Source organism: Labrus mixtus, chromosome 3 (genome assembly GCF_963584025.1).
Source record: "Labrus mixtus chromosome 3, fLabMix1.1, whole genome shotgun sequence".
NCBI classification, from domain to species: Eukaryota; Metazoa; Chordata; class Actinopteri; order Labriformes; family Labridae; genus Labrus; species Labrus mixtus.
Genome location: NC_083614.1, coordinates 24178957 through 24203300, shown reverse-complemented (window position 1 = coordinate 24203300; position 24344 = coordinate 24178957). Strand labels below are relative to the sequence as shown.

The following is a 24344-nucleotide window of genomic DNA, read 5'->3' as shown; positions in this document are numbered from 1 at the left end:
ATCATGGTGGCATACGACGCTCATGTAGTCGACCGACCGGGTGAGGAGGACACCCTGACTCGCTTGGTCGCCCACTCTAGACCCCTCAGAGCTCTCAGACCGGTGGTAGGTCTGTTCTCGTGTCAGTTTGTTCCTTTTTTGCCTTTGACTACTTTGCTTTCTTTTTCTTTCTTTTCTTTCTTTTCTTTCTTTTCTTTCTTTTCTTGGTATGTTCCTTCTGAAATTTGATGGAGGTTATTACTTACTATTTATCCTGTTACATTGTTACATTGTGCCCTGTTACATGTTTCTCTTGCATATTAGATGAGTGAAATTCACCTGCTTCTTTATTGTACTTTATTTCATCTGATGTTGATGGTTCTTCATCTATTCTCTCCTTTCCATTAGGCATTTTATTTGAACGTGTCAGAAACTTGACTATACAATATAGATGTTGCAGTAATGTCTCCTTCCATGAGGTAGTTGACATAGACTCATGTGTGAATGTGTAGGTGTGTGCTGTATTCTTTCTGAAAGAGTTTCTCATGTTTGAGGTTTCAGAGCTTCGTCAGACACAGAATACGTTTGTGGCTGTCAGTTTGTTTCAATTAGTGGTATACATTTGGGATCATTGGGGACCTTGTGCGTCTAGTGGTAGTTGTGTGTTTCCCACACATGGTTAATCTAATTCATTGACCTTGTTTTCCTTGTGATGTCCACTTGGTTTGCCCTTATTTCAATATTCAAACTCTCCGACTACAACTTTATGTAAGAGCAGCTCCCCCTTTGACATGCGCGCACACACACACACACACACACACACACACACACACACACACACACACACACACACACACACTCGCTGATAGCATATTACCCAGTATGACACTTGAGTGTGTGATCTCATCTTGGACATTTGGGACTAATTCCATTTTCTATTGCAGGAATTCAGGTCAGGGATCTAAAAGTGGTCCTGGTACCATTTCCAGCGACATTAAGAAACTTTAATCTCCTTAAATGAATCACAGTCTTAAACTGTTCTCTAATATTAACACTTGAAGTTAAAAAGAGACGAGTAGGAGGATGCATCAGCTGGTTTTAGCCCTTAAACTGCGTTGTGTATAAGCGTTGTTTGTTTCTTTGAAACCATGAGCTGTTTGAAATGACTTTGAGCAAGATGCTGAGCCATGCTCATATACACTCGTTGTAAAAGCAGGTTTAGAATTTGAAAAAGGACTTTTTATATCGCTCAGTGGAGTTTAAGAAGTTTTCCATATGGGGGGAAGGGACTGGGAATGTTTGATTTCGGGATGCTATTCCAATCCGAATGTATTTATAACATCATTGTCCATCACTGACCAGAGATTGTTCAACAAGAACTGCTGGATACTTACATACAAGTCATACTAAGTATGACATCATATTGAGTATGTAGTGAGCTCTGAATTCATAGTTTGAAACTTTATGTATGTGAGAAATGTCTGGATGTTTAGAAGTTTGACCATTATTTTTAAGCATGATACACCAACTCACCCATCATACTCAATGGCCCCACAATGCATTGCAGCTCTGCAGACTTTGCAGCGGAAGCCAACCAAAAAGTGACGTTCAAATAAAAGTAGTTGTACTGTAATACATTTTCTATCTGGTCAAATAATATTCAGATAACTACATAGCTGTATAAGTAATGGACATAGTGTTCTCATATTTCATATTTGACAGCTGTACTAGCTTATTCAACTGCAGGAAATATGAAACTGAAGATTTCATGTAACGTGGAGAGGTGGTTATTAGTATGATGGTAACAGCATTCTGAAGGTTTGTTGGCAGTGCATTATCGTGTTTGAGTATATATGTAGTAGGATGTATGATATTTTGTCGGTTTCAGACACAACCTTTGTACTAAAATGTATTTTCTATATCCATGTCACATGGGTTTCACCAATGCCCCTCCCCCTTAGCAGACAGGCAGGAGGTCCTGCGTCTGTTGAAGTTAGGACTGATTGAATTGCCCCACAGTCAACAAAAATACAATAAACTGAAACCATATTTTAAACGTAACATATCTTCTGAACATTCATTATTTAGAAAGACATTTTTCAGAGTACAAATCATGAGGAAATTAATTATTGTCATGTGTCTACTCTCACAAGATCTGGCAGCACAGATATGAACCGCTTGACTGTCAGCAGTCCAAACACTCTTCATCTACAACTAGATACACAGAAATCGAAGAGGACTTAAAGGGTAAATCTTTATTTAAAAGTTTAACTGTAATAGTATTTAATTGTCTTGTATTAAGATTATATCATTGTTACAACTATTTGAATGCTATCTAAGTGGAAAAAGAGACAAGACCCACTTGGCAGACAGGAGGTGTATACTGTTTCATACCATTGGCACAGAAATACTTGATTTTCTTTTAAAGAGCAGCTTTGTTGGGCACTGGGAACTTTCCTGTAAAAGGGTTGGTAACTTTTTATGTTGTTGACCTGAGGATTGTCACTTATTAAATAGTTCTTCTGACTGTTGGTCACTCTGGATGACCGTATTATCTACATGTTGAACACAAAATATCATCGTAAAGGGCAGAAGTCTCCCTGTAGAATGAATTATCTCAGAAAGTAAGTGAATATCAGAGAGTCTGCAACATGCTCATGTATTTGTTGCATCATATGGGTCTCAAACTAAAAGGGGCAGCAGATTAAGAAATGTTTTCTTATAGAAAGTTGTCTGGGATCTTGTGTGATGGTAGCTGTTTTGGTTCTGTATGTTTGAATAAAAGCCAAGCCTCTTACAAGTAGGCACAGCCCAGTTTGGCGTTGCATTTCCTGACACACTCCCACTGCAGTCTTTGTGTGTTTTAGGGGTGTTGGAGAGCAGGGGGTTGCATAATCAGTCACTACAGTTAGTAGTAGTAGTGTCGATGATGTCTTTTTGAATATTAGCTCAGACAAAACAATTTGATTCTTCCCCTGCTATGATAAAAAATACAGAATAATGTTTTTATAAGGTCTGATACAAAAACACAAACCGTAACTGGGGAGAGCCTCTTATTTCCAACTAAAGTTTTTTGTTTTGTGAGAACAGCATGTTGTTGAAGAACCAGGTTCAAACCCCGACATGCTTAAGTGTCCTTGAGCCAAACACTGAATCTTAACCAGCTGCCGTTTCCCAGCTGACCCTGATCCCTGAAATCTGCTTCTCTCAGCCAATCAGGGTTTATTGTGACGACTAAGTCTTTATATTCATTTAGTTTTAACTACTTCAGCCAAAAAGTTTTCAACCAAATGACACAGTGGGAAGAAAAACTGAGTCCAGATGAAGGAAAAGCAAAAATAAAATAGTCAATTTGTTAAAAGGGATCTTTTTCTGCCCGTAAGGGAACACCACGTTCAATTTGTCTGCATTGTTTTGTTACAAAAACACTATTATTAACAGAGACCAGGCTGCTCTTTCTTCTCACACAGATAACAACAGAATGAGTCTGAGTGTGCTTATCAGCTCGGGAATTGTGTGTCAGATAAATTACGGCTTTACGTCCATTCAGCTCGTGGAGATGAAGGGTTAAGCCTCAGGTCAATGAGAAGGACAGGTGAAGAGTTCTCTGAAGAGGGAGACAGTTCAGCTTCCTTCATGTAGTGGTGATTAAAGCTCCTCTCTGTGAGGATGTTTTAGCTGATGATGAAACCGACCATCAGCGAGACGATTCAATACGTCTACATACAACACGCACATGCCGGTCTCAGAGGACAGGTCATGTGACTGAGACTGACCTGGAATCCCCAGCCCTGACGGTTGGCGCTATGGCAACGCTGTTACCACACAGGAGAGATTACGTTACCACCCACCTGAAGAACACACACACACACACTCACAACACACACACATATTTCACTTCATTATCAGTTAGTCATCAGTGTTGTCTCATATTTAACTGCTGTTTGCTGATGTTTTTGAATGTTTCCCCTCCATAGCTTTTTTAAAATGTACATTATTTTGCAGTGATTCATGTGTAACAGAAGTCACATGACCTTTTAGCTCTCAGCATATTTGAAAAGGAATGAAGTTACAGTCAAAATAGTGTAATGGATGGCACACTAAGTGAATTTCCTGTGTTTTGGCAGACATTTAGTGTGCTATAATCATGCAGACGCACAAGGAAGTCACATTTTGAGTTTGTGCTTCATAATTTATTTTGATGATGTCCTGAGATAAACAATATCTTAGATCCAATCTCTGTGGCCTTCCTGCGTCCAACCGGACCATAACTGAAGATCCCAGGTTCAAAACAGAATCTGACTGATTCATCCAGTTAGATTGTTTGAACAAGTTATCAAGCTTAGTTGTAAATTAGATCACTTCAACCAGCAGTAATTAAGGATAAACTGAAGAAAAACATAAATGACTCAAATGTTATAATAAAAGCATCTTTATCTACAGAAGTATCTGTCCTCTGAGTATTGTTGTAAATATAGCAGGCTTCTAGTCCAACTCTAAAAAGCTGTTCCCTGTGTGTGACCGATGAAACCCAAAAAAAAAACACATCAGTAATTCAATTTTTTATATCTATTTACCCAAGTTACTTTTCATGCTTTTTACCAATTTTCCAGCAAGATATTAGAGATACTACTTTGTCCACAGGGGGCGCCAACAGTGACACACTATGTATTCTAAAAGACTTGTTAATCAGTGTGTGCAGCTTCTTCTTCTTCTTTTTTCTCCATTAACAATTGTTCCTTAGTACATTTTTAATCGGGCAGGTGGAGTTGCTGAGAATGAAACATTACATTTTTTTGTTCAGAACATGCTGAGCTACAAATGTGTATTCATCTTTATTATTATTGAATTAAACTAGCAACCCAGTAAAGTATTAGTCTAATTAGCTGGCATTCACTAATGGCAGAATTCAGACAGCTTTATGCGATGCTAGTTTCTGTTCACCTCAGGAGGAAATGAACGACGGTTGGTCATGAAGCTTCCGTCATTAACACAAATTGTTGTCTAAGAATAATATTTTTCTCTACAAGTGGCTGATTTACTGTCAAATCTACTTTGAAGTGCGTAGTTGGTCATCTCTGTAATGTGGGTGTTTTTACGTCGTATTTGTTAAAATCTCACATAAAAAATCACATAAGGAGACATGTAAGGGTTATGAACATAAAGGTCAGATTCTGCAATAGAAAACAGAAACTGTGCAGTGCAAACCACAAAACCACATTCATCAGCAGCAGTGTTCAGAATTATAGCTGTCAGTTTTGACTTTTGTGAAAACGATATCTGTGTATGTCTTGTCTACGTATTCAAACCTCTGATCGTTGCCGTTTATTTCACTGTTGTTGACTTTATAGCTGAAGTTTTTTTTACAGACAAAGTCTACATGTAACAAGATTATGCAGCAGCTTGACATATTTTTCAACATGCCCTATCAAACATATACTGTAGTTTAAATGTATGAGATAAATGGATGTTGTTCTTTAAAGCTGGTCCCTGTTTCTTTGAAAATGACTTTTTTTCTCTACCTGTTGATAAATGTCAGGCGGTGTCGTTACTGCTGAGAAAAAAAACAATGTTACTGAGTTACTGAGACTCCTCAGTAAAAAACAGCTGAGCGTAATCTCTTCTTTCACATATCTGATCTCAGTATTTAAAGCATTTATAGAATGTGGCTGTTCATTTCAAATACATGATCCCACTCTCTCCCCTGTGTCTCATTGCATCGCTATGGGCTCTGTTCGGATTTTATCAGGCAGCCTCAGGCACCTCAAAGTTACATTAACAATGTCAACATTTCTTATATTTTTTCTTTAAGGTTCCAACCAAGAAGCTTAAGAAGTTTGAGAAGGAATATCAGACACTGAGGGAGAGCCAGCTGCAACAAGAGGACCCCATTGATCGATACCAGGTAGGACGTTCTTTCTTTAATCGGAGACACAACATTTCTAACATTCCCCAGGTGGTGAGGTTAAATGTACCCAGCCCATTTTTCACTTTATGTACAAACACAAATGCAGTGTTTCCATGTGAGCTGAACGTTGTTTTCTGTGGTTTGAAAATGAACTTCTCAGAGCGTGTTCAGTCTTTGAGGCCCCTTGATGTATTTTTAAGATTGTGATCAAGAGTCGTTCTTCTGTAGCGTAGAAGGCATCATTCGACACACCACCACCTTTTTTTTTGTTAAAATATCTGTTCGAATGAACCAGGTTTCTAAAATTAGAAATCTCCCGTGAATACAACACTGTTTTGTCATCTGTACCTTTGTCGATTTCGGTGACACTGTTGAGGTGTGAAAATGACTTTCCTCACATCACAGACTTTTATCATTAGCGACTAACACATCTTTAACATTTATTTTTGGGCTAAGCTGACTCTGTTTTGTCAGAGAGAGAAAAACAGGACAAGGGATTCAAATTCAGAGATAAAGAAAACCTCAAAGTGTCATCAGACAGCATCTCTATTGCTTTCACTTTTTCTCTTCTATCAGGACTTCTCTCCTTTCTTGTTTTTAATCTGCCATTCATGTTTTTACAAATCAACTCATTGAAGAGCTTGGTTAGGAAGTTTTAAACCAACACAAGAGCTGCCTCGATTACAGTTTAATGTCATTAACAACTGAAAACCGCTCCTCGTGTTGCGTATAGAAAACTGGCATCTTTCCTGAGCACTACTCTGATTTTGTGTCTGTACGTTAACAAGCCGTTTTGGAGTAAACAAGTTGTAAAGCAACAGACTAGTCCTTTATTTCATGCTTTTTGTACCGTCCAAAGCTGTGTTGCCATTCAATTATAAACGTAATACAGCTACTTAGGTTTAACAAACTGAACCCCTCATGTTAATAATGAATAAAAATGATTTTCTTTTGAGCCTGTAGCTTGAAAACAGGGTTTTTAATCTCTCCATAAGGCCTTGTCATGTTGTGAAGAGATTAACAAGAAACACTATATTACAAAGACTGTACCAGTTTAAAAGGCAGGAAAGTTCACCACATGATCCTCATGATCAACGATTGTTCCAGTTTTCTTGATATAACCTGTGGGAAACATCTCCCACATCGTGACCCTCACCTTCACGATGTTCTCAATTGTTGTTTTTGAAACTACATTTCTGATGTACACAGGGCTTGGCTTTGTAAGACAAAATAAATCCTTATTGAATGACATCAGCTGAGTTTCTTGGTTTGTAAAAAATCTCCAAATGTTATGCAGCAATAATATCAAATACTCGTCCAAAACAATGAACCAATTCAGCTTCGCAACACTTCACCTATTCTCCAATCTCAGAAAACTTGAAGAACTATTACAAGAACAGTGAATGTTGATGAGAGGATAAACTAGAACACTTATTGAGACTAGTCCTGAAGAAGTAGTTGTGTCAAACATTCAGGTAAAAAGTTAAGAAACACAACCGAAGCAAACAACAAAAACTGTCATCTCTGAAAAGAAGGTACATGTTGGTGTAAGCAGCGAGGCTGGAGAGGCTGTTTGGTCTGGAGAGGAGGAAGGAAGACTATTATTGTCGATAAGATGTTGGACTAGAGCCAATATCTTTACAGTCCGTAGAAAGGCTCGTATACACAACAACAGGACAGAGCAGGACACCTACAGCTGGTAAATTAGCACAGGGTTAAATGGTGTATTTCTCTAGGGGGGTTGTAGTTACTTCATACTGACCTTAATTTGAGGATTCAACATTCTTGCATGGTTTAAGCTCCAGGTTGAGGTATGTAGTGATTGTTTTGTATTGTTTGGGGTGGGAGTTATTGTTTGTGCTCGTCTTCTTTGTACATATAAAACCTTTTTTAACCCAGTTGTTCTTTATTTGGCGGCTTTTAATGTTTTACCTTACTGCAAAAGAAAAGCAGACGAAGGTAGGGGAGGGAGAGTGAAGCTGGGACAGGGAAGGGAAACTCCTGTCAGGATCATGTGTCAGAGTTGAGTCCGTGCCGCTGGAGGCTCTGTGTGAAGACGCTTTAGTGACTGTGTGGACTGCGGCACGGTAAGCTGCCTCTGCTCCAACAAAAATCCTTAATATGAGATACTTTGTACGTTTATGGCTTTTAAGATTCTTACCATACGCTGCAGATGTATGTTTATACATTTTCTCTTGTTGATTTGAGCGGTTGACTTTTTTGCCAAGATATGAAAAGATAAGCTAAGCTAAAGATTGAGAAGAATCTCCCATTCACACACACTAAGATCTTGAAGTTCTTTCCTCTGTTTGCCCAAATTCAACCACAAGTCATTTCTCTGCTAACAGGAAGAGATGAATTTAATCTGAGGAGCGGCACAAGCTGTCTCTTAGGCATGTGACTGAGTGTGTTCCTCTGGGTGTTTAGACTGAGGTGTCGTGTTTTTTTTGTCTTTGCATCATAAATAAAAGTCAGGCTTACTCTTAAGGTTCAGTAATACTGTGTGTGTGTGTGTAAACAGATGTCTGTGTTTGGGTGTGAAGTTCATTGGGGATAGAAGAGGTCTGTCATTGTAAAAGTGACAGGATATCAGGGTCAGGTGACCACTTGAAGCCGTGACAACAGTTTAGTCGCATTCAGGCTTGGCAGTCATGTGAGACTATTTACAGGCAGACCAGTAATCATGAGACTCCACTAAGGGTCTACAATGGGGACCCTGGGACAATGTGTGGTTTTGTGTGTTCCTGTTTAAGACTACTTTCTAGCACATAGGACCAGTTCTCTGGGGGCCGCTTGTCCAAATGGGGAAATCAGAGCAGCATCCCTGTGCTTCTTTGCTTTTTCAGTCATGATTGCAAAATGGTTACCTATAAGAGTTAAAATCCCTGTTATCAAACCTTAGACCCTTACATATCAATGATATTAAAATCAACCCTATGACTGTGATTTAAAATCATTTTGAAATTGTTGTTTTAAGGACATAAAATGTATCAAGTTATATAAAAAAGCTTTTATACAATAAAAAATATATTTCTTTGAGGCTCTCTGGAACTGTTGATAGTATTTAAAAGACTTCTGTTATACCATGTTGCTATGGAAACCTCATTTATTTGAGACTTCTATCTGTTCAGTGTTCACACCATTATAACGCTAATGGTTAAATAGCAGTAACTGTCAATGGTCCGATCAAACCAGCAGCCTTTAATGCGTCTCTATTCGGTGTTCTGTCAGCCTCCTTACACACGCTGTCCGAGCAAAGTTTCCCTTTCTGTCTTTTGGAAAATATTAGTGTTAGGCAAGTAGTGGTAAGAGTTACAAAAAGTATCCAGGAACATAATCAATAAAAGAAACTAGATAATGTTTGGTGTGAGGTTGTTTCCTCTCTTCTGTTATCAGACTTCTCTTTCTGGAGATGTAAATGGTTTCAGTATTCACACGTCACATTCTGTTGTACTTAATGGAACAAAACATGTGATCTTGTTACTGATTTGAAAAACAAAACAGGCTCGTTTTAATAACCAAACTGTGTGTGTTTGTCCAGAGGGAGAACCGTCGTCTTCAGGAGGCCAGTATGCGGCTCGAACAGGAGAACGATGACTTGGCCCATGAGCTGGTCACCAGCAAGATCGCCCTGCGTAACGACCTGGACCAGGTAACACAGCCGCCCCCCCCCTCCCTCCTTGAGACCCTTTCAAACCTGAACGGGGACATTTTTTTTTTTTTTTTTTACTTGCGTTTTGTTAGTTTGTGTTTGAATTTGATATTTTTTTGTCCCATCTGACAACAATGATTATTTTATAATTAAGCAAAATAAGAATCATATGCCTACACTAAACGTTCAGGTGTTACAGATGTTTCAGATATTGAACTGATTAAAGCGCTCTCAACGAGGTGCTCATATTGATCTTACTGAACACTTCTCCACACCTCAAATTAGAGTAACTAGTAAAAACTTTAAAAATGTTGATGTTCCAGTTTGCTAGATCAGCATTATATTCTACATCTATGATCATTACCCCTGTTGTTGCTTCCCCTCAGTCAACATCTAAGTGTGATTGTGTACTTTGGTTTAGTGTGCAAACTGTGCTGTTACAGTTGCAGATTGGGTGTGAAATGAAGCGTCTCTGTGTTGCTTGTCTGTCTGTCTGTCTTCATGGACTTAGGCTGAAGACAAGGCCGATGTTTTGAACAAAGAGCTGCTGAGCACCAAGCAGCGTCTTGTGGAGACGGAGGAGGAAAAAAGGCGACAGGAGGAGGAGACCGCTCAGGTAACGTCCGCCTTCTCTTTACCCTCACCGCATTAAGGTCAGCCTTAACAAACTACTTCAACTTGTTGGTCATTTTCCTGATTGATTTCTGCAGGAAATGCTTTGAGTATGTGACCATATTTCATGATTACAAAAAAAAAATCTTTTTACCAAATTTCTATGAGGCAACACCAATTGACTTAACGATGTTAAGTTCTAATTATTAAAGATAAACTCAACCAATATCAGTCCTAATTAGTTATTAATGGGTTAAATTAGTCAGACAGTGAACAAAGAATATATATAATAGACAGTAGCTGTCTCATATTGGCTTTAAGTCACTTTGTCACAGCAGAGGATGTTTGTATGAGGATGAGTGCAGAAACCAAACCGTGTCAGCTCAATAATTGGCATCATGGCACCTTTTTATGAGACAACTCAACAGTTATGTCATACATGTAAATACAAATCTTCATCTAACTTTCAACTCTAATTCATGACCTCTTTATTTCAACCATTTACTATAATGTGACCTCTCTGTGAGAATGAACTGAATGATTTTATAAGTGTTGTCAAACTGTAGCTCAGTGAGTGGTGGTGACTATTGATCTCCAAAGAGGAAAATACTGCAAAGTTATGAGTCCTAAAGAACGTCTGATGCTGTGTTTACGTAACCAAAGATTCAGAATCATTTCATGGTAGACATGGTGTTGTTAATAATACGTCTTATTGCAAAGAAATGTATCACTCTGACGTTTACATATGTGTAACCGTTCTGTAACAGCGTTGCACCTTGTAAGCTCCTCCTCCTCCTCATTAATTTTTAAATCAATGTTTTTGTCTTCTTTTTTTTGACTCTTCCAGCTGAAAGAAGTGTTCAGGAGGGAGCTGGAAAAAGCCGAGCTGGAGATCAAGAAAACCACAGCCATCATAGCTGAATACAAACAGGTTTGACGTTTTTCATAACTTAATGCCATCATAAAAATGAGGGTGGGAAATAACCTCAACAGCTAATAGCTCTTTAACAGAGCAGCACAAAACTGCAATTAATCTTTGAATCCTGTACTACATTTCACTTTAATTGACCCTGTTACATTTCTAGGACTTCGTTAAACGTATCGTTTTTAAAACAGACACATGAACTTAAATTTACTTTACTTACAGTTACTTCTAGATGCTTATTTTGATATTTATTGCTTACATTGTGACCCTTTTCACCTCTGTCACTTTATCTGATAACTGGTCACTTTAACTTGCCATTTACCATTTTATATGTCTCAATGTGCTGTATAGTTTTTAGTTTATAGTTAATATCTTGATCGGGGTATAGTTTACTATAATATATATATATTTTTTTTAATATTTGAAAAGGGACAGTGTACATTAAGCAACATTCAGACAGATGTAAATGTACCCGAATTGGACCTAAAGGCTAATTTTCATCGGCAGTCCCTTTGTCAGATGTTCTTTGGCATCATAGAATGAACTGTAACCCATTAACATACGTTCATTATTTATAATAGTTGTAAATACATAGTACCTTTATCTTTACTTTTATTTTATTCCTATATATTCTTATTTTATTTGTACTTATATGCATGCTCTTCTTCTTGTCTTTTACTGCTGGGACACTTGAATTTCCCCTCTGGAGATCAATAAAGGATTATCTTATTTTATCTTTAATCAATGCTTAAAGCACCTCAATGAAAATGACTGGTTTTACAGATTAAAAAAAGACCAAGCAAGGGGCAATGTAAAAACAAACATATATGTCAAAAAACATCACAATGTTTTCCCTGAAAAACAAGTTGAAAATCTTCACTGTATCGTCCCTTATATAACCTGACGTTCTCTCCCCTCCGCAGATCTGCTCCCAGCTGAGCACCAGGCTGGAAAAACAGCAGGCGGCAACAAAAGAAGAGCTGGACATTGTCAGGGTGAGGTTACAGCACAGCTACTGTAGGAAGCTGCTGAAGTTTAGTGAGGAAAGCTTAAAACTTCAAACTCAGAGGGTTGCATCAGAATTAGTCGGATGATTGTGTCTTTCTGCTCAGTGAAGACAAGCTGAGATTCGTTCATAATCACACTCCTCAAGAGCCGGGTTGCACAAATGATCCGATCATTTATCCCTAACCAAACATGATGTTGCTCTTTATGGGTGTGGCACTGTGTCACCTCATGCCTGGATTAAGAACAGGAAAATGATCCATGAAGTAATGTGCAGAGAGAAGTTGTAGTGGAAGATGACAAAGGGAGTGCTCATTGAAAGTGTTCTCATAAGATATACTGTATGTCTAACAAGGCTGGTTCACAAAAGGACCCGCCTATCATAACAAAACACTTGAGCATTTATGTGCAATTATTTAAAAATCACTTATTTATAGTGCTAAGAAAGAGCAGGATAATATAATGTGGAACATAAAGAGATTAAAGGTAGGAAGACAAGAACTCTGGGATAAACGTAGTTGAAAATGACAGATTGCTGTAGCATGGCAGCATCCCTCTCTTGCACTAAACAAAGATTGTCTGGCTGTATATAGCTGGGTGGAGCTGAGCACTTAGTATAATGAAATGGATGAACTCTGAAACATAAACTGTCTCTTAAAAAAGGAGTACATGGAATAAATATTGTATAAAACAGTTATTAATGTGTCTGCTTCTGAAGTCCTAGCAGGCAGAATACAAAATCAAACAAAGATCACACTCTCTTACTCTAATGCACAAAAGATCCATGCATGTTTTAATTCTACATTGTCATCAGGGAATAGTCCTCTTTGAATGTACTGCCACACCAGATGTTTCCTCTTGTTTTAGCACAACACCTATTTGCATCAAGATAATCCGCTACAACATTTAAGTCCACATGCATCAGAATATATGTTTTCAAATGCGATCACGTGTCTGCACAGCATGCTCACCAACCTGTGTGTTTGTGTGTGTTTGTGTGCCCGTGCAGGGTAAAGTAATGGGCTGCGACCACTGCAGAGATCTATTCAGCACCCTGGGGTCCGTCCAGACATTGTCCCCTGGCAGGGACAAGACGTCCACGGAGCCGATGGACGAGGAGAAGGACGGACTGAAGGAGCAGCTGAGGCATCTGGAGTTGGAGCTGGCACAGACCAAACTGCAACTTGTGGAGGCCAAGTGCCGCATCCAGGTCAGGAGCACTATGCAGTGATGATGTTACAATGTGTACAATTAATGTGAGAGTTATAACTGCTGCACACATTGCAAGGGAATGTACCACGACCACCTTAAAAAACTACAAATACTTAGAATTACTAAAACATACAGACAAGAAACAGGACCAATTAAAGCACTTGTATCCACCCCAGAGAGATAGATATATTTTCTAAGTTCCACATAGGAGGTGAGTGTGTTAAAATAATCATGATATATCCATAGTGTTCTCCTTCTGACTCCTCTCTGCTCCTGTTGCTGACACCTCTGCTCCTCTCGTCTCTCTGCAGGAGCTCGAGCACCAACGGGGACTCCTGATGAACGAGATCCAGGCAGCCAAGAACTCGTGGCTCAGCAAGACTCTGGGCTCCCTTAAGAGCTCTGCCTCCTCCTCCTCCTCCTCCTCTTCCTCCTCCTCATGCTCCACGTCCCAGACCCCGTCCTCTCCAAAGGAGGGCCCTGCCTAGGCGACGCTTCCCTCCATCTCTGTCCTCGCACGAGCGGGAAGGAGAAGGAGCAATGAGAGGATGCAGTATTCCTTTTTTCTAGCAGGTGGAAAGGCAGAGCTTGTTGCTCTGAGCTTGTTGCTCTGCCTTTCCAGATCTGCTTCTTGGACTGCAGAAATCTGAAAAAATGAGCAAAGGGACAGGCGGAGGACTGGACAAAGCCGCCTGTCTGTCACTTCATGTTTACATTTCAGTGTCTGCTTCAAAGGTGATGCGACAGCTGACTGAATTGGGAATCAGATTTAAAGTTTGTTTTAAGTTCGGCATTTGCGGAGGAAACTTCTTTTTAGGGTTTGATGCCTAAATTTAAAGAACACTGAATTGATATTCAAACATATACATATGCTGTCAACCCTCTCATAGGTCAATAATTTAGCTCCACCTAGTGGCCAGACATTGCTACTGCAGAGTCGTAGTCTTGCATATGAGGGAGATTGTTGTCAGGGTTTTACCTACATCTGGTCACACAATAGGAAGAATATGTCGAGTGAAAGTGTCATGGCTGCAGCTGCAAAGAGAAATAACCACAGCACCCTGAAAAAGGGAATACTGCATTCAGATTCTTCAACAAGAACAAAACAAAAAGTTCTTTTGTTTATAGTAATATAACATCAACAATGTTGTCATATAAATATGTATAACTAATTATTGATTTTTGTAATAATCTTGTACAGTTCTTTAAGAGAAGAGAAACACACAAGGAAGAGTTCTTTGTTAATTTTTTTTTATTACTGTTTGGAAATTTTGAATGTCATCTCTCTAGATGTTGATGTAAGCACAGTGTGTGATCGATGTGGTCGAGTCCAATCGCTGCCGAGCAAAAGTGACAACCTGCAGAGACGTTTTTGTGATCAGTGTTCCTCCTCCTCGTTCAGCCATGGGTTAAAGTAAATACTGCAAATATACATCCAGATACAGATTTCTTTAACTCCTAGTTCCAGATCATGAGACTGTGTGTAATTTAGGCTTCTTTTACCTCCAGGTTTTAAAAATGCAGCCATCTATTTGAGCACAGTGCGGTCAGCTGTGATCAGAACAGAAACGGGCTCCCTTCCTACTCCGTCTCTGTTCTGGCCCTTTTATAAGTGGAGTGATTTTATTTGGAATAAGCATAAAAGTGTCAAAGTCTTCAATATTCTTTTGAAACTGTACACAACCTATAGACTGACCTTGGTTGTATTTTTTGTCGTGAAAATGTTTTTAAACAAGCTCTGTTTTAGAACCACACATCTCTGGCGTCTGGTGAGAAATCAGAGCTTTTTTGTCACTAAGAAGAAGCCAATTTTCCCATCTTTAATCCATCCCAGACTTAAAATAAATGGCTTTCACAGGGCGTGATAATCTATCACAGTAATCATGGAGAAATAGTGTCTCTCTTTTAGCTAACAACACCCACTGGAAGTCATTATTCAATAAACAACTAGCTAAACTTTAATCAGCTAGATTAAGTTGTGTTGCCCAACACACATCGCCAAATTCTCCTAAAGCCATTTGCACAGCTGTGCCATCCAACTTGTCTGTTCTTTATCTTGTCAAAAGTCCACCTTTTTTTTTAATTCCTCACACAATGAGAACAGTATGTGATTCTATAGTCTTCCCTGCGTCCATGTTGAACTGCTTGCTCTGTTGCTTAGTGCTAACACTTGCTGTATTAAACTCTAGCTGCGTACTGATGGTTTATTGAAAGTTAAAAACAATATCAAGTCCAAAGCTGAATTAAAAAAACTGGTCTTAAATGATGCATGAGTAAAAGTCAAATTCTAATAGCTCATCATCTTGTAGTCATATTGGATCACTCTGTCTGAACCTCAGTACAGTACGAGTGAGATGACCAGCAGACGGTGTTTCATGTAAAATAGTTTAAAGATCCACTTAATGAGCTGACATTTTAAAAGGAAAAACAACAAATGCAAGGTCAATTATTTTTCTGTGTGCTGCATTGTTTGTAGTATTAAGCTTTAACATGAACACTTTTTATTATCATGATAGCCGACAGAGCTGCAGCATACGTGCCAAATGTCCTGCTTTTTCATTTTCTTCACTCTGATTGTCACTCAACTCAGCTTTTGGACTTCGACCAAGTCCTTTTGTAATTGTCTGTGCGTGAATGTGTGTGTGTTTTTGAAGGTGTGTGTGTGTGTGTGTGTGTGTGTTCTGCACTGTAATCCAGTGGTAAGGTTCAACACAGTTACTTGTTCACGTGGCTGCCTTTTCTGTTCATGACTGAAGCCCTTTGCTGATGAGAGGAAAACCATGTGGCTGTTCAAAACGTGCGATGGAGTCAGCTGTGCCATAAATGTCTTACCCCTGCTCCGTCCCCCAGTGACCTCACCCAACTTTTCCAACAACCATGTCATCTCATCCTCTACCTGAATCACACGTTTCCTCAAATGAGCCCCCTGACAACGACCTCCGAGCAGCTCCACTTGACGAAATGCATCACTATCATGGATAGGGAGAGAGAGGACACAGACTGGCTGAATACAATTGAATTCCAGGTGTGCTTCGCATTTCCAGGACATTCCTTCTTTAATGTAGCGCATCATGTTTGTTGATCACATGTCTGACAGTTACAATGTCATTAAAGTCATGTAAACCGTGGCAAAGTTAGAGAGAGAGCTCCCCGGTCTTTAATGTGCACTAAAGCAACATTGATATTTTAAACACTATTTCAAGATGTGTGTGTGTGTTTGAATGTTATTCTGATCACAGAGTATAATTATTTTTCAACTGGTGATTATTGTTGCTAAGAGGACAGATGCCAATTTATAATCCGCTCTAATCCACGGTTAATTTCAAAGATATAAAAGCAGGCCTGGAGTCAGATTAGAGGTGTGATGTGTTGTAATCTGTCAAACAACAGTCCTGTTACATATGGAGGGGCCGCTCCTCAACACTGTTAGCTGTACAAAAACTGTCTGCATTAATAAATCTCAGTTTTTCTGTTCATTTCATGTATTTCATCTTTCTTTTGAATAGAAGAATACAACAATATAATCGTTTTGGGTCTTGTTCATGAAGAAAAGTATAACGGCTTTCCTGAACAATGAAGCCGCTGAGAGGCTAAAGGTTGGGCTTAATATCTTTGTCTGACGTGTTTTCAAAAGAATACTATGATACGTAAAATAACTTTGACTTTTTTATTAACGAAAAAAGATAATCAACTTACATTATGATAACGTGAATTAACTCATAATCACAGTGAGCCAGAAACAATAGCGGTCAACAAAAAAATACAGCAACCCAGCTCACCCCCTCTCTTCCAAGATTCAAGATTTTTATTTGTCACATGCTCATACAGATGTGCAGTGAAATGTAAGTAATGTAAATGTTTTGTTCCACTGAGAACAAAAGGTGAACAGGTGAGTTAAATCAATACATCTCCACCTATACCCATGTGACCCGATATCCCCCTACTCAATATAATCCTAATAAATGATATAATATCAATAACCCAAAACACCAATATATAACAGACTACATACCTTAACCTTAAATAATTACTACAAAGATAATTACATTCATCCATGGCTCCAAAAAAAAGATTGAAGGTCTCTCAATTTTTCACAATGTCTTGTCTGAACTGTAAGAACAATGATCAATGGTTTATCAAATATTGTCCTCCACCGTGTGAGTATTATAAATTCCAAGAGCTGCTTTGAAAAACTACCAGTTAAGAAGCACGATGCAGGTTTGTGCTGATAGATGATGATGATGGCTGCAGCATTCATACACCATTAAGTGTTTGTGTATCTGCTGAACAAATACTTCTTACTCTTTGGTTTTAATGTTGCTGACTCGGTCACTGATGTCGTCAAAGTAGTTATCAGTGAAGCGAAGCATCTGATTGACAGCACTGAGCAGCAGGATGTCACAGTTTGGGTTCACTTCCAACTCCTCGCTGTAGTTCTTCACCGGAACAACACAGGACAACGGCAGACCGAGCCGACTGCTGGCCTCCTGCATCTGGATAACAAAACACTTTTTAAAAGCTAAAAATGAATTGTGCTAACTTTTCTAAGTTAAACATTCTTTATTTGTCTTACCAATGAGTAAAAGTTAGGTTATGAAATTGTTGTTTATGGCTTCTTACCTTTAACAAGATAAACAACTTTTAAACAAAACTTGCATGACCAATAAATGTAAATGATATGACTTTGATTACCTGCAATCCTACTGATGTATTAAGCTTCATAATACACATGATACGTGAAGGTTGTATTTATCTGATCAACTCTCAGCCTCGAAGATTATCTCTTAGATCTGAAGATTAAACTTCACAGGACATTTTTATACTTTTCTTGCGACTTTTTGATCCAGCAGATGTCGCTCTTGAGCACCAGCATGAAACCAAAACAACTCGAGCGGCATTGTTGTGTTAGCATGCTAATGCTAGCTCTCTTTGTTTCGCTCGTAGCTTCACACAGCATGTCAATTTACACGAAATGACCGTGATCTAAAAACGCTTACTTGACATTCAAATAAGCAGTGAGTACAGTATGTTATTCTTCTTTTCTCTAGTCCCTCACTTACAAACAACTTTTATACGTAAGGGGATGAGCCAGCCGGCCGTCCCGTCCATGTAAACACGCTGTAGATACGGCTCAGACAACATCACAGACAGCAGGACTCGAGTGTCACACTCATTGTAGACAGTCATGACTCACAAAGTTATTTTCAGAGGATATAGAATAGAATAGAATAGAATAAAATAGAATATACTTGATTTCTGTTATATTTATGTGTAAAATGTCGCACATTCATCCTTTAAACATAAAACCTTAGTCCTCACCATTTGCTTAATGTACAAACTCTTGTAAACGTTTCTCACGTCCTCTAACACTAGAGGACAGGCTTCATCTACTTTGGTGAGCAGGATTAGCTGAGGGACTCCTGGAAACAACAAAGAAAGGACATTTCACTGGGTATTCTTTAGTGTCAGGTCAAAAATACAGAAGTACTCAAAAGCCAACAAGTCCAAACAAAGCTTCAATATAAAAACATGAATATTAACAATACATTTTAAAAAATACACAAGAAAAAAAAAATATAAAGGATACCTGCTGCAAATGAAAAAAAAGTGTATTACAGCAAACATACTGCAAATACAGAACCAAACTTGTGCTCAGTTTTCTACAGATCAGCATGAACTGTTACCTCTGGCCCAAGATAGGTCTAAATGTTACTGACCAATCAAGTTGATCTTTTTGCGGATAACTTCCAGTTTCTCCTCCAGCTTTGAGGGCATGATGGAGACCTTGCAGGCATCAAGGACGTACACAACACAGTGGACCTTGTCCTTAAGCTCTGGACGCTCACGATATCCGTGGATATCCAACTGCAAAGAGGCAGAGGGGTTGAACTGAGATGTTCAGTAAAAAGAAAAAAGAAAAGTTTGTTTAAACTGAAGTCAACTCAGTGGCTCATACTTTTAATATCCTCTTACATGTGACAAAATGCTTTACCTGATAGCGATCTGGCACATGGCCCTTAAGTATGCTGATGATGTCATCCAAGCCTACCCCCGCCCCTGTGCTTTCCTCTAACCCCATGGTATCACACAAGATGATTGGCAGAGGTTTTCCTTCTCGCCCATCTTTCAAAGTGTAGGTGCGAAACTGTTGAACAAAGCAGAAAAGGAACAAATCACAAGGTTTTCATTTTCAAATCAGTCTCTAATGTCATTAGTGACTTAGTCACTAATGGAAATGATTAATAGTCGGACTGTAACCTGTGTGGTGAGGCTGGTGGTGGAGCATCCAGCCATGGCCTGATTGGTGACGTGGCCTCTGAACACAGAGTTGAGAGAATTGAAGAAGCTAGACTTTCCAGCTCCAACTGGCCCAATTAACAGGACCCGAGCCTTGGACACAGAGTTGACTAATGGTCTGTAGGTCCTTAATTTATCCATCAGCTCTGTTCTCTTCCTATAGAATCAAGAAAATGCTGATTGAAAAACAATTTGTACATACATCAAATCAGTGATAACCTGAAAGCTAGGACTGAGTATGGCACTGTATGCCCTGCCAAGCACATCCTCGTTGCCTATTATGCTGTCTAAAACACTTTTGTTATTTCATCCTAATAATCAACATGACTGTTTCTGAAGATCATTCTTTTTCTTACTTGATATATTATAGTACATTAAATCATAAGATATCCAGCTTACTCAGTTTCCCAGATTACAGTTCTCCATGGGCTCTCCAGTGCGGTCATTTCTGTTTAAAAAAAACACAAAACAACTTTTTAAAACAATGATCTCGTACCATCCACAATGTTTAACCTTTTTTCCTTGGTGAGGAGTTTCTATAATACACTGACAACATATGTAAGGAATAATTCATGGTGAGCAGGTTGACAGAGCAGGACACTCATAGTGTTACTGTGTTGTTTAAAGCTCCTGTGAGGAGTTTTGAGCTGGTTATGAAACACACTGAAATAATTTCCATACACTGAATTTTAATGCCTGATAAGGTGATTTACAGCATGCTGCCGAAACAGCCTTTTTAAAAATAATTTTCCACGCAAAAGGTTAAATTTGGGAAGCATGTTAAACACTCATAGTAAAGAAGGATGAGATTTTCATTATAAAATAAAAAAATAAATCTTCACTTGTACATGTACAGCAAAGACGTAGCCCCTTGCCCACAGGTGGCGCCAAAATCAACACAACCCAGAAGTTTCCACGTTCCTCACAGGGGCTTTAAGCTAATTTAAAGATAATTCATAGTTTCATTTATTTTTAGACAAACCAGATTCAGTTGGTGTCAGACACAACTACACTCCTACAATAAATCATAATAAGGTAGATTTTTTGATTCCTAGTGTTTCAATATCTCTGATAGCACGTCCATTGAGTTCATCATGTTTGGCACTCAGCATAAACCTCCCTCAGCCCTTCTTGACAATGTTTTACGAACACCTATCATGCCTAGAAAAGTGGTGGACAAACCATGCTGCTCCTATGAATGCCATCCATCATTAGAGTGGGGAATCTTCAGCCCTGGCTAGTGGCAGGTGTCTGCATTACAGCTTAGACAAAACATTTGTCCAGAAGTTTGGGTCACAGACTTGTAATTCTGATGCCGACTAGCAAGGGTGAAGATGTTTGATCATTTAGTTGACTAATTGTGCACATCCCTACTGCAGGCAGCAATTTTGCTGCTGACTAATAAAAACCTGGTTTTCCTGCAAGTTATTATTATTCCCACAGTAAGTTAAACCTTCATTGGCGGTCCCTAACTGCCTTCTACTCTAGATTTTTAGATATATAATCAAATGGGGTTGCTAATGAGACAGAGGACTAGGAAAATGCAAGCTTCTGTTGCATTACATCATAATCAACTTTTAGTACTTTTAGCCATCTGCCTGATACAAGACACAACAACTCTTCACCACCTCTTCCTCGTTTGCTGTACCTCAAGAATATCTCGACAAATAACAGAAAAACAAGATATTCACTTTTATGAACTCACCTACGACTTGGTAAACTTCACACTCAGTCATGTTGAGGTCATTGCCATGCATTTCTGCAGCAGTGAAGTTGTAATAATTCCCTGGATTGCTGTGGACCACGGGTTTGCTTCCAGTTACCAGAACCAATGCTTCTCCAAAATATGGCCCAGAATTACCAATCATTCTCACTGCATTAGCAGGGCCTGTGACTGGATATTTGAGGAGCTTTTCTCCACTGAACGTGAAAAGGAAGGCCTGATCATCATGCACATACTGTCCTGACTGACTGAATGGTTGTTTGGTGTAGCCTCCAAAAACATAACCAGAGACATTGAAGCCCACAGAGACTGTGGGACTGCGGGTGTCACATTGTTGGTGGAAGGCTGCACCGGTGAAGCCATGGATGCTGGCCTTGTACAACAGCTGCAGATTGAATCTTCCCAGCTGGGCGCAGATTCCTTTCTGCTGGTTTCTTGTAAGTCTAGGGTTCATGGTGGACAGCTGGTCAGTTTTGTAACTGATGCTGAATGAATCTTCAGTGGTACTTTGGTGTCTAAATAGAAAAAGAAACAGATTCTTTATAAAATATAAACCATAGGTTTGTAAAATTAGGGTAATGTAATTTATTAATTATAAAACATTGTATTAACCCTTCTGTATGTGCATATGTGTATGTACAGTATGTATGTCTATATGTATTAGAAGTGGGGAAAAAAATTGATACAGTATAGTATCATGATATTTTGTTTACCGATATGAAATTGGCTCATGGCCCCAAAGTATCGATATATTTATTTTATATTAATAGAAAATGTGCTTCTTTAATTTGTAATTGCTGAAGGGGTTGGACAATTAATTTGGAGCAAGTTGCATTGTTAAAAAATCAGTTTGATTACACTGAAATACTAACAGTCCAGATTGTAAGGTGTATGCAGCCTTTTACAGGGTTTTACTTAGAACACAGTGTTGTTAATTTTGGAGGCTTGACTTCCTTTGTGTAGAAATAATAAGACTGAAGTGACATGAATAGACTGAGAATGTTTTCTTATTAGACAAAACAGTTCTTGATTTGGACATAACATGCAGTAAAAAAAAGTTAAATCACAATATATTGTATCACAATTCTAAGTAGACTATCATGATAATATGGTATTGTGGGGCCACTGGTGATTCCATCCCCTAGTACAGTATGTATGTAGGCCTATGTATATTTGTATGTAGGTACAGTTTGAGCTCTGAATCCGAAATGCTCATTTACAGATTAATTTGCTTTAGATACCACACATATACCCTTATGTCTTTCGGTTTTACCTCTTCATTTGATAAAATATGCAAAATATGCTTTGTCAGTCTCAAAGGTAAACCGGAAGTTATAGTTCAATAATAAAAATCCCACCTTGTCCCTCCATTCATCATCAGGGTGTTTCAAGCCTGTTTGAAACTACAGTCCAACATCACTCCTTATTTCAAATGAACTATATGTAACTTTCAAAACGGAGCTTTCGCAGAAAAACCGACCCGAGGAAAACAATTATAGCCTACAGGCAACACAGATAAACAATGAACATCTGCTTTTTCACATCAGTAAACCGTTCGCTTAATGGGCGATAAGAAAAAGATGTATGTAAAAAGTTAGGCTACATAATAGGACCCACATGCACATGAAATAGTTTCCGCTTTCTGTTAGAAAGAAGAAAGAAATGGTTACTCAAGTTCCTACCACTGGATTTAATGGTGTTATAAAAAAATCCGTTTATCCAACAATCTGTGGATAGCAGAAGCTCTACTCCGACCCTGTCTTATAACTTACTAAAAGTGTAATATTAAATAAAACTCTTGGTGTTTGCATCCTTACCTTCTTGTCTTGTAAACAGCTAGGGCGGTGGCTGGACCGTCTCAGTGAAGAGACGACTGTTAGACAGACAATAAACTACAGTAGGCGGGGAAAATGAAACTGAAAGTGACCTCACTTGAATAATTTTGCTTCAGTGTAATCATTAAACAGAAACGTCAAGTTAAGTGTGTGCGAAATCAATCAATCAATCGACTTTACAAAAAGAGCAGATCTACAGTATAGACTCTAGACCTTACTCTTTGTTGTATTATTTACAAAGACACACATTAATCCACCATGAGCAACATTTAGTAAAGTACTGTGGCAATGAAAAACTTCCTTTAAGAGGCAGAACCAGTCATGTTGAACAACCATCTGCAGAAACTGTGTGGGTCTTGAAAGTGGAATAAAGGGAGATGCAGAAAGAAAGAGAAAATGAAATAGCCTATTAATTTATTCATATGGCTACAATACCAGTAATAATGGTAAAAGTATGTGTAGCAGTATTAGAAGTAGGCCTATTAGCTCAGTGTTATAATTTGTTTGTTCTAACGTGAACATGCATGACCCAGAAAATCAGAACTGATGATTAGAGACCGACGGTAACATTCAGGTTCTATATCAGGGGCGGGCAACTGGCGGCCCCCATCAACCCTCAACGTGGCCCTCAGGTCAATTTCTACATATCAATTAATTGGAAACATGAAGAAAAAGTGGCAAAATCTGCCATGAAATCATGAAAACCAGAAATATGTCCATGATAATATTTGATCACTGGTAAATGTTGAGTTAAATTTCAGACATAATTGACTGTATGTGAATCTTGTCTAACATGTGTCATCTATTGATTTTTTTCAACATCTTGCCTAAAAGATAATAAACACCTCCAAAATGGTTTTTGGACATTTGTAACCAGACTAAAAATACTTTCACAAATCAGTTCAGTTTTAAAGTCTGCATTTACTGACCTCTAAACCATCACCTCAAAAAAAAAAAAAATGAATACAAAACATTCCTGAGAGAAATTGAGAATTGTTCAAATAAACTTGACATAAAATGATTATTTATAACATGCTTTTAAAATAGCCTTTTTATGAAGCAAAGTAGTCATTGAAATGAAGAGAATATGGTTCATTTTGTTGCAAAATTCATTATTATAAGAGGAGATTCACCAGGAGAGCTACCTGCATAAAGAGCATGACACAGCTGGCAGGAGCAAGTGATGTCAATAACAT

At 38.6% G+C, this 24344-nt stretch overlaps 2 protein-coding genes across 3 annotated transcripts in view; one reads left to right on the top strand and one right to left on the bottom strand.

Moving 5' to 3' along the window:
• rabgap1l (RAB GTPase activating protein 1-like) overlaps positions 1-16769 on the top strand; it is a 110167-nt gene extending 93398 nt beyond the window's left edge. For both annotated transcript variants that reach the window (XM_061034110.1, XM_061034109.1), the window contains exons 20-26: positions 5792-5884; positions 9429-9539; positions 10051-10155; positions 10999-11082; positions 12000-12071; positions 13091-13291; positions 13605-16769. In XM_061034110.1, coding sequence (XP_060890093.1) covers positions 5792-5884; positions 9429-9539; positions 10051-10155; positions 10999-11082; positions 12000-12071; positions 13091-13291; positions 13605-13781 — 843 coding nt within the window. In that variant the 3' untranslated portion in view covers positions 13782-16769. The remainder of the gene's footprint in view (positions 1-5791; positions 5885-9428; positions 9540-10050; positions 10156-10998; positions 11083-11999; positions 12072-13090; positions 13292-13604) is intronic.
• Positions 16770-17587: 818 nt separating this feature from the next.
• LOC132967282 (interferon-induced protein 44-like) lies at positions 17588-23221 on the bottom strand. The gene is made up of 8 exons (XM_061034106.1): positions 23131-23221; positions 21296-21828; positions 19990-20038; positions 19552-19747; positions 19286-19438; positions 19011-19182; positions 18613-18713; positions 17588-17786 (listed from the first exon to the last, which is right to left on the bottom strand). The coding sequence occupies exons 2-8, from the start codon at positions 21765-21767 to the stop codon at positions 17592-17594; spliced, it is 1338 nt and encodes a 445-aa protein (XP_060890089.1). The 5' UTR covers positions 21768-21828; positions 23131-23221; the 3' UTR covers positions 17588-17591.
• Between the last annotated feature and the right edge of the window lie 1123 nt (positions 23222-24344).